General features: G+C 38.2%; 2 protein-coding genes across 6 annotated transcripts in view; one reads left to right on the forward strand and one right to left on the reverse strand.

Annotated features, from left to right (window-relative positions):
• Positions 1-14,707, forward strand: part of LOC137977492 (serine protease hepsin-like) — a 27,745-nt gene extending 13,038 nt beyond the window's left edge. For all 4 annotated transcript variants that reach the window (XM_068824728.1, XM_068824726.1, XM_068824725.1 and 1 more), the window contains exons 3-9: positions 4,108-4,227; positions 4,670-4,945; positions 6,488-6,715; positions 7,155-7,352; positions 10,421-10,582; positions 11,008-11,209; positions 11,873-14,707. In XM_068824728.1, coding sequence (XP_068680829.1) covers positions 4,108-4,227; positions 4,670-4,945; positions 6,488-6,715; positions 7,155-7,352; positions 10,421-10,582; positions 11,008-11,209; positions 11,873-12,110 — 1,424 coding nt within the window. In that variant the 3' untranslated portion in view covers positions 12,111-14,707. The remainder of the gene's footprint in view (positions 1-4,107; positions 4,228-4,669; positions 4,946-6,487; positions 6,716-7,154; positions 7,353-10,420; positions 10,583-11,007; positions 11,210-11,872) is intronic.
• The window catches only part of LOC137977493 (hatching enzyme 1.2-like), a 44,805-nt gene that overhangs the window by 948 nt on the left and 28,857 nt on the right, over positions 1-15,000 (reverse strand). The window lies entirely within an intron of this gene.

The following is a 15,000-nucleotide window of genomic DNA, read 5'->3' on the forward strand; positions in this document are numbered from 1 at the left end:
AAGAAGGACACCGACGTTGTGTTCACCGAAAGAGAAACGATGCTTCTTTAGATCTGAATCAACATTCGTCATTGCCGTCATCCGGCGTCAATGAATTGCTTCAATGATTTCCTCGGGTCGCCTACTATGACACTTGTACGTAAGATATTTTCTCTAAAAAGCCCCTGGTGTATTTTTGGAAGAAAAGTTGATGACGTCAACTGAAATATTCAGAGCCAAGAATCAAGCTAAACTCAAGTAGGAAATCCAAGTACATAGAACTTCGTTCTTAGATTGTTTGTTCCCTTTTTAAAATGTGTAACGACCTAAATGTGTTTATACACATGCTTCATATACTTATATATCCGTAACAAAATGTCAAGCTTAGAATAAGCCACATTATGACCACTTCTAAGATAAGTAGTTGGTATGAAACTTGTCAATTTTCAAGTGCCAATTCAATTCAATATGATAAATGATCCATCGGCACACGAATGTCTACAGCCGGAAAATATTGTCAAATTGCGTGCCGTAAGTAAAATGCTCGTAGGTAATCTAGCTACGTAGTTTAGTTTCTTAGAATGCTGGAGAATCTCTGTGTGACAAGAGCATTTCTTTGACCGTATTCCATGTTTCTCTGTTTACCTTTTTCCTCATCAAAGAGTCGTAAAGAGGTTTTCTGCGCTTGGATGCTCAGAACTCTTCAGATATGGCAGTATGTCCATTTTAGGTCAATATTTATATTCCCCCTTTCTCGATCGTCATTTCTGCAGCGGTTACCTGTTTTTGATCATTGGTTTGTTTGCTTTGTTTCGTTTTGTTTTTGCCCTGTTTTGTTTTTACCGGTGAAATGGAATGCTGGACTCCCTCAGGCTTACGATCAAAAGTTCTCGAAGAGAAATTCGTAAAAAGATTTATGCAGTTTCGGGAATGCATACATAATGCAACTAGTTGCGCAGGTTTCGGAAGTACGGATCTCTCGTTCGATGCCTGTTGATTTTATTTCGACTGTCCTTTGCTTCGTGTGACGACTCAGTTAAAAACCTCTTCAAACTGAATAGGAACACAAGAGGGGGTTTCAGAAAAGATCATGCGAAACTACTGTACTGTCGAATAAAGTAACATCACCCCTCCATTACCATGGTTACATTGTCTGGCATAAGTTACTGACAGATTCTGAACTCAGTGAAAGCTTTGTCACTTCTTCAAGTGATAAAAACTGAATATACCCATAGCTACAAAATATATATGAGAAAGCATGGCAATCGTTCGAGAAGGAATACAGTTCAGGAATGGAGAATAGAGTTTATAGTTTTCTAAAAGTGTTTTTTTTTTTTATCACTGTGAAGAAAAATGCCAGTGCTTGCGTAATTTACCGTCCAAGAATTTAACCTTTGCTTTCCTTTGTTGTAATTTGTGTCGGCTCATTTTTGTTCCTTTGTTTTTTTTTGTTTACTTTTCTGTGTGTTTTTTTGAGGTACGTGTCAAAATATACTGATATATTCTCAGTTAGGTATGCTTACAATATAAGTTGTTTTTTACAAATTCATTCAACTGAAAACCTGGTTACTTTAAAACTGCAAACTAGCTTGTTTAGAGATCATTTTATTAATAGTTAACATCGTCGTTGTGGTTGAAATAAAATTTACTTACAGTTTAGATACGTATCTGAAAAGCATAAATTATGATACTTTGAAAAGAACGGTTTTCTTGACAACGAAATCATATGATACAGCAATGGTCATGGTTGTATGTACTATGGCAATGTATGAACGAGTTAGTGTGAAGTCATCCCCTAATAAAAGTTAAAATACTATATATAATTTACGATATAAAGTCAGTGCAGCTTTCTCAGTCAAAGTAGTGAATTCGAAGCTTGTGATATCCGCCATAAAAATACCCTCTGCTTGGGCTAAAAGGAAAATTTAGGAGGAGCTTACCAGCCGTTTTTGTCGCTGAGTTAAATTTTCTTATATATTTTGATATCGATCAATATCTTGTAAACAGGTAAACCACAACAGTTTTTCCTTAAAACGTATTGTGCATAACCTTTTAAGTGTTTCTATTTGTTTGCAAGTATCTAATTTAAGAAATGAATCAAAAACAGAGTGGTCTTTATTGCACCATTGTGTACGTCAATTACAAGCGAGTGGTTGTTCACGATATATGCAAACAGTAATTCTACTCTCAATCATAACAAGATATGTAGTTATTGAAACCATAATAATAACAGCAATAAGATCAATATTATCACCGCACGGCGAAGATTTCATTGTTATTAATGTCGTTATGTTTTTGTTTGACGGTGTAACGTGTAACACGTTTTGCAAAGTCAAGCGAGTAAGCGAACATTTCAAATGTTCACGGCACGGTAAATACACTGGAAGCTCAGTTCATTTTCGTCACAAGCCTTATGAAAGAGACTGCAGCAACTAAGTGTCCACAGGGGCGATTGGAACTCCTAGCCGTGATCTGTCTTTTCTTGATTCATGACACGTGTATCGCAAGTAAGGTTTCCAGAGTATTCAGCTGAGTTTACTAGGAACCTATCCCTAGGAGAGAACGACGTCGACTAGTACGATAGTCTATGATGGTGAAGTAGTCGTCGTGATCAAAGTTTAGCAAAGTGTATCTGTTGCCGGTAAAATCCATTCTCAGGTTGAATCCGTTTTTACCTGTTGTAGGTTAAACAGACCAATTTCGATATATTAAAATTCAGTGGGAAACAATAGGCATCATCTCGATGCTCTTGGGAATAAATATAAGGATGTCTAAGAGTTTATTCCCCTGAGCCTCGATATGATGCCTTTTGTTTAGGACTGAATTTTCATGTATCGAAATTTGTCTATTGGTGATCGTCATTTTACCTAGGTTGAATACGCACTCAGACGAATTGAAGAAACTTGTTTTGGAGCCTAAATTAAGCCTAGAGAAAAATTAGGGTCAGGTTAGGATTAGTTTTGGTTATTATACATGGATATCAATTGACTTATTATAGAAACGTAAATAATGAAAAGAACTCTGTTGGGTTGAGCATGTTCGTCGTTGTCGTGCAATGTTGAAGACACGGGATTATAGATGAGGCCCTAGTTGTTCAAAAGGTGGATAACGCTATCAAGCGGATAAATCACTATCCATCGGATAAACACTATCAAAATCAATTGAGTTATCCAAGGGATAGCGCTATCCATCCTCCGAACAACTGCACGGGACCTGGAGGGTCCGACGTCGAGGACCGGTACGGTGCATATGCATTGTACAGTTCTTTGTTCCCTCACTATGTTGTAAAGTTCAGACTGTTATATAATAGAATATAGATACCGATATGAGATGATACGAAACATTGAGAAGATGTGTTGAGATGCGTAAGACAGGGATTGAGGGAAGGTATATATATAGGTGTTTTCAATACTTTTTGTATTGATAGCTGCTTTAAACTACATGTAGGTAGAGTGCATATGCAACCGAGGTTAAATGAGCATAACCAAGTTAACCTAGGTAAAGACGGATTCAACCTGAGTACGGATTTGACCGACAACATATCCACTTCGTATCGCGGCAGTAGCTTTACACCTCGTATATACTAAAAACTGAACACAATTAAAGTTTGACGAAGTTGTCAGGCAAGATTTTGTAGAGTGATGAAGACAGAGCCGGAGATCTTCTGAATACAATTTGACGTGAGTCGAATTATAACTTCGACAAAAACAGGAATATATTGTCGTGAAATTATAATCACACTAATACTCTTATGCTCCAACAAACGTTCTGCTGGGCAATCTTGTAAAGTCATTTACGCTTGGCGTTTTTGCCTTACTGGTAAACCCTTATTTGAATAAATAGTACACGAGAGCCTTCACTTAAGATGACTGCAGTTTATTGTAAGGGCTCGGGTACTGCTACAAGCGAGAACGAAGAGAAGACAAGTCTTGCAAGCTTCCAACAAACACGCCATGTTTCTTACTCCTTCGAGCATACGTCACGACTCGATAGTTTCACGGCGGCGCTCACGCTACAATGCTTATTACCTTAGAGGTTTTGTCTCATCAAGAAAACACCAATAGGGTTGAATTTAACTGGGGTTAGCCAAATGGTAGAGAAAGATTTAATTCAACTGTTTTGTTTCAGATGTCTGCCCAGCCTCAGTCAGTCCCCTGAGAGTCGGCGAGTGCAAATACGAATGCTTGTCAGATCAACAATGTCAAAAGTGGCAATACTGTTGCAAAATTGGCTGCTGGCAAACATGTGGTAAGAACTCAAAGAAGTGGTAAAGCCACCCCATTGGAAAAAAATATTAATTTTTTTACATGATTCCTTTTAACTGTTCTGTTCCCTTTAAAATTTCTGTTCATCAATATCATCATTGTCATCATCACCATCATCACCATAATATTATTGTTATTTTTTTGTTCCCGATATTGATCCCGACCTTCAAGTTGTTCCTTGCTTTTTGATCGATAACCCTTTAAGACATCGCTGATGCTCCTTCCTCCATTTATTTATTTGTTCAATCTGTATCGAAACATGGGAGGCGTCCATCTGTCATGGTGGTTTTCCTGATTCTCATTTTAAATTTGCCATCCTCCACAATAGCAGGCTAATTTTGTAGCAGCTTAATCAGATCCTCTGTTATTAATTGTCGGCAATTCTCAAAGGGCTTCCGCTTTTTATTTTTTTATCCTGATGTTAGTGAATTACACGTTGTGTCAGTTGAAAAAGATCGAGGCGTCGTTATCGAGAAGCAATTTTACTCCTATTTGCAAGGCAGACGGAAGTTTCAGAGAGATTCAGTGCCAGATAAATCCCGTGATTAAATGCTGGAAGGTTGACAGGGAAGGCAATAAGATAAAGGATATGGCTGCCACTATGAAAATTACTGAACCCAAACAGTCTCTGCGGGCAAAGGAAAAGAAGACGATTACCCGACAACTCTTTAACATGGAAGAAGAAGAAGAAGAAGAAATAGGTAGCTAACATGGGTTGGAAAAACGCGTACTTGTGTAACAACGTTTGCAAAATAGTTCTCTATGCTCACAACTGATAAAACTTTACTTTACGATCTTTTTCGGCATAGCAAACTACAGGCAACTTGCTGTTACCCTATTTTCATTAATTTTAACGAAGGAACCGAAATTAACGCAGCAAATATTCATCGCTATTTCAGTAGCACTCTTTACACTAAGAAGATCAATCTATCTCGTTAAACAAGAGATTTTGCGTTTGATAAATTGATAAGGAGGCTCCCTAGAGTTTTAGGACCGCGCGCAAGCTGGGCACTAGTATGGCGCGTGAAGCCTGAATCGGGCGTGTTTTTCTGATTTTTGTGACGTCAGCGTGACCAAATCTATAAAATTAACTGCTAATTTTCTCGCGTTCCGTTCAGTATTTTTTTTTAATTGGCTCAGTTCTAACTACATACAGTTCCTACCAAATACCCTATTCTTGTTAAAATCTGTCAGAGCTGATCGAATATATTTTAAAAAATGACAAATTACAGAATATTGGCAAAACCGTCTGAACGAGCTTGACTTTTTACCACTTCAAAATGTCAGGCAATAATATCATCTCCATAATGTGGCAAAGAATAAAAAATTTCACGGAAGAAAAGTATAATTATTAAGGAATTTAGGTCAAAAACAAGAATTTATCGGCCTGTCCATAGGCAATAGGCCTTATCATATCGGTACCCATACTGGTAAATCTCTACAGGGAAAACTTTAAGAGAGATCAACTAGGTTTGCTTTTGTAACTCGTGCCCTGTAGTGAGGGTATTCGCAAATACTCTAGGGAACCAGCTTAAACAAGCTTTTAACCATCTTGGCATTTTTACCAATCATTGAGATTTAAAGATAAATTATACTACAGGAGAGGGCTAGCTGCCTGGAATATCCGCAAAAACTAAAGTGCAAGGAGGCCACGAATCACTAAACGTCTGGGATTTTGATAGCCTTTTCGACATTTATTGGCAACTCCAATATAACCTCCATTACTAGAACAACCAAATGTAGTTCCACCTTACAGACCTTTTCTTATACACTGAGCTTTTTAAGGCTTATTGTCATAAGTACAAACTTGGGGCAAATTGATCGTGAAGTTGGATGCCTTAATTAAAACTCATTCCTTTTTAAGACACAGAGGGAACTGTGGCAACCCGAAGTTTCGGGACTTTCGGGACGCGGGTTGTTGGTGACGAAAACGCCCTTGATTCTAATTTGGTTTGGTTATTCCCCAGTTGACCTACTATTACATATTCTCTTCCTTCTCCAAACCAATTTGACGCTAGTCTTGCGTTAAAGGAATTCTAGCCAGACATTGCAAGCGTATAGGGTGGGGTGTAATGGAGGGATCCAGGAAGGAGGGGGAGGGGGTTAGGCATAAACTTAACTAATTTATCTTTTTAAAAAATCATCATATTGGTATTTGGCGTATTGCTCAACGAATTTTGTTCAAGATTCTGGTCGAATTTTGTTAAGAAACTAAATTTATGACTTGTTAATTGGTTTTTCAGAAGAAGACACTAATCCACATGGAAAGACGCTTTGTCAAAAAACTCGAGAACGCAGACTCCTGAGAAGGCAAAAGCGACCTAGTGCTTTTGTTCCTAGATGTAAAGCAAACGGCGACTTCAGAACAACTCAGTGTCATAAACGAACTAAATACTGCTGGTGCGTCGATAACGAGGGCAGGAGGATTCCAGAAACAAAAGTGAAGCACAAGAAACCCAATTGTAGAACCGGTTAGAGAGATTTCCTCTTTACGATTTGATCACTGAAGGGAAGGAAGAGATAATGCTCAGATTTGCATTCAAAGTCTCTTTTTACCCTTAGCCTATCCGGTCAGGTTATCATTATATTTAAAAGATGCAGATATCATTATTAGCATCGAGGGAACTCCAGTTTGTAACCCGCGGTCACATTGGACTTTCGACGGTCCGCCGTCATCTCTCGCTAAAAGTAGACAACTGATTTTACCAAACAAAAAATGTACTGGCAATGCTCATATGAGTTTTTGTGCGGGTGAAAAAAGTTTTTGTTGTTAAGTACAAGAAGGCCATACCTAAGGTCCATTGTGCCGGATCCAGAGACTTCTGTAACAAAAAGGCTTAGAGTTTTCGGGCCACCCTTATAGGTAAAACTAGCTCACTAAGCTAGCTCACTAATTTTCCGTTTTCATAGCTTTAAATGACTGTGGAAGACGCAACCAATTGTACCCCTACCCCAACATAAGACGATCAAGAAGAATTGTGGGTGGATTTGAGAGTGTCCCAAATTCCTGGCCGTGGATGGTTGCTCTTTTTTTCAATGGAACGAAACTCGGCTGTGGTGGATCCATCATTAAGGCATCCTGGGTAATCACTGCTGCGCATTGCTTCCGTAAGTCAACGTTTGTATACGTAAATAAATCTAAATGCTGGCACACAGGCACCCTGGTGGCAAAGCCTTTCTCAACTCGACAGGAAATAAACTACCTTGCGGAAATAGGTCAAATCTTCAGAAAACGTAATCTTGCAGACAGTTGCCAATTTAGGCCAAATCGCATGACCTCCTCATTTTGCCTCAGGGTAATGTTTCCAGTTTTACACCTGACATGGGTTTTCAAGTTTCCAGCTCAGACATTTGAGCTAAAGCAGCTTGAAAAGACTTGACTCGATTTGTGAATAGCATCACTTTATCTTATTTTCTACTTTACTCTGTTTCTTTCTGTTTTATTAGAGGGTAACGCCTGTTTGCATAACAACCGATTTAACTAAAATGTACGAATAAATAATCAATCTTATATGACGCCAATTACAAGCTCAACACATTATACAATTACACAAATCACATCTATAAATAATAGAAATAAACAGACTGTAAATAAATAATGAAATAATCAATTAATTGTTTTTTTAAAAACCTGATAAAGTTAATATCCATTAGCTGCAAAAGCCAATTGAGGTCTGGCCACTGAGCAACTTCGTTACGCATTCACCCTAGAACTAAAGGCAGTAAGTTTTGGGCAATGAACAACCTCTTGAGGGAGGCCGTTCCAAACAGAGATAGTACGTGGGAAGAAAGAAAATTTGAATGAATCAGTACGAGGAGAGAGGTGGTTAAATGCCATATTATTCATGAAATCTTCTTGTTTGAGATCGAGAGAGTCACATACTTAGAGAGATCCATCCCATTAACGTTATGGGAGTACGTATACATGAAATTTAGTCGTTGACACTCCCAACGCACAGAAAGTAGTGGCCATGCAATCCAGAACGTTAAGAATGTAAGAGAAACTCGAGTTACGATAGTAGTCTCCAAAAACGAAGCAGGCAGCCCTCCGCTGTACTTTCTCAAGGTTTGAAATATTGCGCTGAGTATAGGGATCCTAAGCACTGCGAGCATATTCAACAGACGGGCGTACGAGACCAAGATACAGTTTGGCCTCAAGAGTACAATGATAAAAATTACGAGAAATGAAGTTAAGAGTTTTTGAACTCTTTTTAACGACAAACTGGTAGTCACAATGATTTTTTAGGCGGAGGTCAGATGAAATGATGATTCCAAGATAAGGGTGTGCATCGGTCCTTTCAAGAGCTTGGTCATTTAGGAAATGGGTCGTGGTCACTGGGAATTGATTACCGTGACGAGTGTTGTGTATAGAATCACACTTACTTATTGAAACCCTACGGTGAATTAATATCGAGGCTCTGCTCTCAGAGTATATATCGCTGTAGTCTACCAATTTAAAAATGATTCTAGCAGACATTTCGGCTGCTAGAAGCATAGCCAATCGATGTTTTTTTCTTCTTTCCTTCATAAAATGATCATATCAGAGAAAATTGCCTTTTTCTGTTGAATAAAGCACACCATATGATCAATATGAAGTTTTCCCCGAGATTCGCATCGATTAGTGGCAACTTGCTTGTGGATTACAAGTCGACTGATACAGCCTGGATTTGGGAAGCTTTGCCATTTAACGTTCAACATTTTTGTTGGCCGAGAAGAATATTTCATGAGCGTAAACTGGGTTGCCAGTGGTACGTGTTACACAAAAACAGTAGGTCCTGAGTTGGGTGGTACTGAATCAATGATCAAACCCTTCACTGAAGAACCATTTCTTTCAAGAATGAAGCAAAAAATGGACAATAAGCCTTCTTTCAAATAATTCTTGACTAAGAAAAATTAGTCAAATTTCAAATTGTTTTTTTTTTTTTACTTGAAGACTGTGCAGAGCTGATTATAAACAAATAAAATTATAGATAGCCAGAAAACTGAAACAAACATCCACTCAAGGTGTTCGAGTCCTTCTCTGATACCCAACCTGAAAACGTTACCAGGCAATTGGCCGTTTGGTTTTAGTTTTGTACCTAACATCACAGTTAGTAAAATATTAACGATAATTCGACGAAGAGGTAATATGTGATTAAATTTCTTCTGTGCGTTGCGATGTTTATTTCAAGCTTCTCATGAAGATTTTTGACAGGGAATAGAAATTACAAAAAATTATTCCACTGTAAGATCGTTAAAAATTCTTTATTTTGGGCTAAACAAACAAAATATTTGCTATCAGAGGCAAAAAGAAACCCTCCCTATTTCAATTTCGTGAGTGCAAACAAGAAACACAATCCGTGTCACTGAAACCATATGCAATTAAATAAATTTCAGTCTCACAATTCAGGATCAAACCCTTTTCTGTAGAACCTTTGCCATGAATAATAAGCACAAACAGACAAGCTTTTTTTCAAGTAACTCTTCACTGTCACATTTCCACTTATTTTTTACCTGAAGAATGTGCAGAGTTGATTACTATGTAAACAGCCAGACAACTGAGATGCGACTTCAGTAAACACAGATGCATTCAAGGCGTTGGATTTCTTCAATTTTTGTCAAACCCATACAGAATTTGCCATTTGGTTTCAGTGTTGTACATAACATCACAGTTGATAAAATATAATTAGAAACAAACCTCACTTGATATCCGACGGCGAAAGATGCAATTGTTGTTAAAGATCATTACTCGTCGCTTTTAATATTCCAGATGTATATTTTTCACCGCCTGTCTTGTTTATCCAATTTTCGTTCCATTCTTGAGCTCCATAATGGTATATTTTGTTTAAAGATCCGCTCAAACGCTATTCGCGTTACATCGACCTCGACACCATTGCAAGTTTATTTAAATATTCTACTGTGTCCACCGGATAATATCTACGCATTTCTACTACCCCCTGAATCCTACCAACGCGCAGAAGACTCTAGGCACAAAGACAATACTTAGCAGGGAAGTGACAGGGAAGACCCTATGGCGCAACTTTTCCGATTTCCGACACAGGAAAAAAATATAAAAAACGGGAAAATGCCCCTCGCTTTTCGACTGGATTGCCATATGACAACCCAGTAATAATTTTTATTTAAAATAACCATAAACCAATTGGTTTGTGATTGTTTTAGCGATTTTCCTTTTTCAGATCAGAAGAGGTCAAAGAATCCGGCAGACTGGGAGGTTTGGATTGGGGAACATTCATTAAGAACAACATCAGGAAATGAGAGAAAACTTGCAGTAAGACAGATCATAATTCACCCAAATTACCAACCGAGTAACACCTCTCATCCTGGGGATAATGACATAGGTATGATATAATGTCAGGTCACATAAAAGTTTATTGAGGCACAGCAAGTGCAAAGTATCATGGTACTATAGCGTTTTTCTTCACGAGTCAAATTTCTACCTCCCTTGAAAACTGTAAAAATTTACACATCAGCACAGAGAAATAAACAAGTTGTCGATGTTCTGAGCTAAAGGACAAGCTTTCATAGGATTTGGGCTTTATTCCTTTGCCTATCAGGGTATTAAGTAACTTAATTATTTTGTGTTGTATTCTGTTGTCTTTTGTTGAACTCGAGCGCAAATTGCGCGACTTGAGAGTTATGCTTGTCTTACGGCACATTGTCGCTCTGGCGTTGCCCTGAAGCTCCCCTGAAGCTCCCCTGTAGCAATCCACAAACGCGGCTTGATGTACTCCGCTAATCTGAACCTTAAACAATCATATTTCAGCTCTAGTGAGGTTGTCCGGTTCATTACAGTTTGGTCGCCACATCAACCAAATCTGCTTTCCAGACAGTTTTAATTTCTTTAATCCCGGCAAACGCTGTATTGTCACCGGCTGGGGACACACCCTATGGAAAGGAAACTCATCAAGCGTATTGAGGGAGGCCGGGATTGATTTGGTTTCTAAACCGGACTGCAATTCTGAGAGGTCAGTTCTTGTAAATGAGTAAGTTAAAGACCTTTGCATAGAGTCCATTTTTGGGTCATCTTGTTTACAGATTTTATTCTAGCCTAACCTCTAGCTTAAATTAAAACTGAATATGCAAAGTGAAGCCGTTATTCGGGAATGTCCCTCAATGCAATTGTAGGCAATAGCTACAACAAGTTGCAAAATTGTTGAGACAATTTCATTAAAAAACACCTTTTCTAGCTTCCAATGCCCGCCGTATCTAGAATTTAAACCTTTCCCACTTCCCCTCCCCTCTCCTCCTTTCAATGTTGACTGTTTAAAGAGTTTCAACATCTTTTTGTCTTGCTAGCAACACTGATAAGGAGGGAAGGGGGGCTGCAGTGTGCGAGATAATAGGTAAATTAATAGCGCCCCAAGTAGATGAAGTGTCTCCACTATTTTTGCAACTTGTTGTGGCTCTGCTTAGATGATAAAAAATGTAGCCATAAGGTCATGTTTGACAATTTCTCTTGACTGTTTGCTGTGAGAACCTTTTTCCGGAGAGAGGAAAACATTATCTATGGAAAATTTAAGTGATGCCCCCCAACCCACATAAAGCGCTTCTTTTAAATTCGCCGGATCACAGATCTAGATTAAAAATTTATTAAAACTTTGCAATGACTGCTTTCCCTTTTTCCCTAGCTCGTACAATGGAACAATAGGCCCAAACTTCCTTTGCGCTGGTTACAAAGAAGGCGGAACTGACGCATGCTATTACGATAGTGGAGGACCGCTGGCATGTCCAATATCAGACGGCCGCTGGGTCCTGGCCGGTATAGTGAGCTGGGGCGAGAAATGTGCTTTACCTAACAAGTATGGCGTGTACACGAATGTGTACAAGTATAGTCAGTGGAAGGACCGAGTCATGAAACTGGAATAGGACCAACACACCCCGCAGCTAGAAGGGGTTTAGCACACGCTTTCATGGGCCGTGTAGCTCAGAGCTCTGAAGGCATCGTAGAGTTAACGATCCCAAACGAAAGATACTTCCTGTAATTCCATAAAATGCGGAGTACAAAATTTCATTTCACTGCTTTATGAGCTTTGTCATCCGTTAAAACTTGTCAGACAACGTTAGGAGGCTGTTCCAGACAACCTGAGTCATTTCAGTTTCATGTAACACATTATGAAATTTCTTTCTCTCGCCTATAAAATTTCAGTTGTCTTTTCTACATCAATGCGTCGAAGTTGCAAGAGTTGTCTCTGAACTGTTCTGGCTCATTTTAACGGTAAACCTTTCAGTTGGAAAAAGACAAAATGAAACTAGGTTAGATTTGAAGTAACAAAAAATCCAATCTGTCCTCACGGTTCAATGGTGAAAAGCCCTTCGCATATAATGAAGAATATGTGTAAATAACTACTATAAACGTTTTAGTGTCAACGGAATACTTGACACTTAAGAACGCAAGGCTTAATTGATGAAAGCTAGTGCTTCTAGGGCACCTTGATATCAAATATCGATAAGTATATCCAACACCATTGTGTGTGCATAGCCAGTTAGGACGTTTTTTAGGTGGTATCCATGGACGTACACCTAAAATCATCCCTGCTCTAATAGCAAGATTCGTTTTAGAGGCGCTAGTGGTGAAAGCGTTAAATATTAGTCGGTCGTAAAGGTCGGATAAGTCTAGTCAGAATTAAGCAGTCTTAAATGGATTATCGACAGCAAACTGCTTTGTTTTTGAATAACTGATAATCGAGGCTGGCTTAAAATCCTCGCGAGATCGGATAATAGCTCTTGCTTCTGATGTTGTGCAATGCTGGGGACAGCCTTCTCCAACATTGTGTGAAGCTGTTGGGAAATTTCATGCAGGTATAGTGCCAACAGACCCAATGTTGAGCTTGCGATTAGAGGTCTGCAAGCCTGTCCAAGGCTTGTACAGGTTCAATCTCCAAGCTGCAATATCTATTTGACCGGCACTTTCACCAATTTGCCCTTTACTTTGATATAAGGTTTTAATTTTAGTACAGATTTACAAGTATGTATAGAACGTTTTATTGTCTCCTTTATAACGTGACTTCATGAAGGATTTATTTATATACGTAACATTTTCGCTTCAGCATAGCCTTTTATCCGCAAGACAGTAAGGTTACGGATAGGTTTGCCGCTGGTTAAAGAGATTTATAGTTAATTGTAGAACAGATGAATGTAATCACTCATTCATTTATATGATACATATAGAATATTTTTGCGAATATTTGTGCAGATAAACGCTTTGTATTTAATGATATATTATTTTGCTTACGCTTTTGACACAGAACTTCATAGAAGTGACGTCAGTTCGACTCTTACAACATATTGTATTAAGCTTTATCTTGTTTAAATAAATTATTAAGTCTTGGAACTAGAACCAGATTTTCCTAAGAAACACTTAGACTTTAAAGAGGCTGAGAAGAAACTAAAAACTAATACAACTTGCTTGATTTAAAATTTTCCATACGAATTTATGTATACTTTTAAAATATCATATATAAACGATGTAAAACGAATGACAGCCACTCCCTTACGTGTATGTCATCTGATATAAAAGAAGCTGGTCATGACTTAGTTTGGTCATTTAAAACACAGGAAAAAATATCAACTTCAAGCTGATATTCTCATTTCTCAGCCTCAACAAGCCGAAAACATAACAACGTGTTTGCCAGGCCCACTCTTGTAGGCTAGTTAAATTATTTAAGTCGGCCATTCCGTTTGTGGCACTTTATTCTACTGTATGTGATCGCTGTGAAACAATTTCGTCTGCAAGACTTTTATCCCTTTACAAGGAGTTGTGAAATGGGTGTTCACATGCGGATATGGCAGTCTAGATAAATGTTTGATTATAGCTAACTAAACCAGGGCCCGGTTGTTCGAAAGCCGATTAACTTAATCCAAGATAAGCGTAAATTTTTGCTTCTTGTTTTCAACTTTTTGGTAAAAATTTATTTTGCTTATTTTTTTTTATTTATTTTTTTTATGATTGATTCCCTATAATGTAAAGTTTTTCCGAATATCAGTGTTGAACAGCACTTGGGAGTAGAGAGATAAACTCCTTGGTTAGTTTTTAATCTGGGATTAGCGTTAATCGGCTTTTGAACAACCGGGCCCAGATTGTTTTCCAAATGGCAACACATACTCTATAACCTAAATAAGCTGAGGTTAAGTTTACTTGCGCGGTACAGTGATCCAAGAAAACTGCTTTCCTTTGGCTTGGTTGATGGTATTTACTGTATTTCAACACTGACTGTCGTAAAGTAGTTTGTTTGAGAAACAAAACACACGATGAAAGATATACAATATTACATAGGTTACAGTTAAAGTAGAGTTTATAACATAATTTCAACTCTTGATTTTTGTTCTGTAATGAAAGATGTACTTCATCATTTAAACTGGCATTTAATGAGAAAGCTTATAATTATTGTTTTAGTGATAATTACCTAGCCAGGTCTTTATGACCTCGAGAAATACAGCAGGGACTATTTAATGAATGCCAATAATTTGAGTCTCAAATGGGTTTCGAAAACTATGGGGGAATGGCCCTGTTTGGATGGAAGAACAGGGAGAGGAAGACAACAGAGAGAGGGATGAAAAAGTGGGAATACGTTAGGAAATATATCGGAAAAAAGGAACGTGAAAATCACTCATGCCCAGAGATACCCCTAATTAGGTACACGTCCAATTTTGACATTCCACGCGGAAGTGTTCCTTAAGTCTGAGCCTTTGGCTATCTCCAGCAATAAGATAAGGGTAAAGGTCAAAGTTATTTTTAGCTAAGGGTAAATGCAGTTAT

This window comes from Montipora foliosa, chromosome 11 (assembly GCF_036669935.1).
Source record: "Montipora foliosa isolate CH-2021 chromosome 11, ASM3666993v2, whole genome shotgun sequence".
NCBI lineage: Eukaryota > Metazoa > Cnidaria > Anthozoa > Scleractinia > Acroporidae > Montipora > Montipora foliosa.